Source organism: Fulmarus glacialis, unplaced genomic scaffold (assembly GCF_000690835.1).
Source record: "Fulmarus glacialis isolate BGI_N327 unplaced genomic scaffold, ASM69083v1 scaffold42536, whole genome shotgun sequence".
In the NCBI taxonomy this organism is placed as follows: Eukaryota; Metazoa; Chordata; class Aves; order Procellariiformes; family Procellariidae; genus Fulmarus; species Fulmarus glacialis.
Window position 1 is genome coordinate 1 of NW_009218250.1, and position 1,671 is coordinate 1,671.

Genomic DNA, 1,671 nt, shown 5'->3' on the forward strand with positions numbered 1-1,671 from the left:
ATGGAGTCTGTCTCCAAAGCCAAGGTACAGAGTTTCTGTCAGGTTACTGCCCTATGATACATGACCTGATACATGATTTTGAACCTTCTGATTACATTTTGCTATCACACACAGTTGCGTTGTTTTTCATCATGAGAACAACATGCTAGAATTTAGTGATAGTCCTCTTTCCTTACATGTATTTGACATATAGGCAAACCTGGAGAAAATGTGTCGCACTCTGGAAGACCAGCTAAGTGAGATTAAGACAAAAGAAGAAGAGCATCAGCGCATGATCAATGACCTCAATACTCAAAGAGCTCGTCTGCAGACAGAAGCAGGTAACACACCCCCACACCCCTCCTGAATGGGAGAACGTGTAACCGATGATGACAAGAAAAAGAGTGATGTTTTACTCAAATTGGTGTATACTCTGTCAACTGGTATACAGTGCTTTAAAGACACATTAGTTTGGTATTGCTTTTTAAATTACAGTCTATCTGTAAAATTTCTCAGGTGAATATTCACGCCAGGTGGAAGAAAAAGATGCTTTGATATCTCAGCTATCCAGAGGCAAACAGGCATTTACTCAACAGATCGAGGAACTAAAGAGACATTTAGAGGAAGAAATAAAGGTAAAGGTACTTCCTGTAGGGGGTTTGACTTTGGATTCCGATTCCATTTTCTTTCAGAATATTTCCTACTCTCATGTAAAATCAGAATATGTTAGCCATATCATTTTAATTTGAGAGCTCTCAAACTAGATGGACAATTTGCCACCTCCCTCTCTAGTGTGCGAAGAAAACTTGAGGAGAGCATCGCCTCCAACCTGGATACTGAGACAGAGAAGGACAACTTTAGGTCTTTATTCAGATTAATGGTGGCATACAAAAAAAGGTTGAGATATATCTAAAAAACTGCTTATTTTACTTTTCCATAATGGAAGCTGAAACTTTAGAACATACTAAAAAGGCTTCAACAATTCCCAGCTTTATAGTTGTCATTTAGACAACTCTACCATCATCTTCTAGATTCTGATGAATGAAGAGATAAGAAGCTGCTCAGAATATGGAATCAATGTACCTTTTTCCCTTGGGCTGACGTTAACTGTCAGATTCAGAGAGTTTTCAGCAACTTTCCCTAAGTTAACATTCTATATTCTTACAAGCAATTGTCCCAATCCATTGTCCCAATCGCATTGTCTCCCCAGGCCAAGAACGCCCTGGCCCACGCCTTGCAGTCTGCTCGCCACGACTGTGACTTGCTCCGGGAACAATATGAGGAGGAGCAGGAAGCCAAGGGGGAGCTGCAGCGTGCTCTGTCCAAGGCCAACAGCGAAGTGGCCCAGTGGAGAACCAAATATGAGACAGACGCTATTCAGCGCACGGAGGAGCTGGAGGAGGCCAAGTACGTGGTGATAAGATGTGAAGAAGCCAGGGGGGACTAAAAATTCAAAGGAGACGTTGGAAGAGACACACCAAAATATTCTGAGGAATAAGTCATGGATTTGCTTTGGGGAAGTGTAACAGAAAGTGGGAATCTTTATCCTATAAAAGTTTTAGTGCTTTAGTAAAAGCAAAGGCTAAGAACAGCATAAACGAGGCCCTTCGCTCTGTGTGACTGCAGAAAGCAAAATGGTTAAGAACGGCCTTGTAAAACTGTGAGCTGTGCTTACCACTTCCCAGGAAGAAG

The 1,671-nt window shown here is 41.8% G+C and overlaps 1 protein-coding gene across 1 annotated transcript; it reads left to right on the forward strand.

Annotated features, from left to right (window-relative positions):
• Positions 1–6: 6 nt before the first annotated feature.
• LOC104078367 (myosin heavy chain, skeletal muscle, adult-like) lies at positions 7–1,386 on the forward strand (the record flags this gene model as incomplete). The annotated part of the gene is made up of 4 exons (XM_009579979.1): positions 7–24; positions 194–320; positions 496–614; positions 1,190–1,386. Coding segments are annotated over exons 2-4 (428 nt in total), but the record flags the coding sequence as incomplete, so codon positions are not given.
• Between the last annotated feature and the right edge of the window lie 285 nt (positions 1,387–1,671).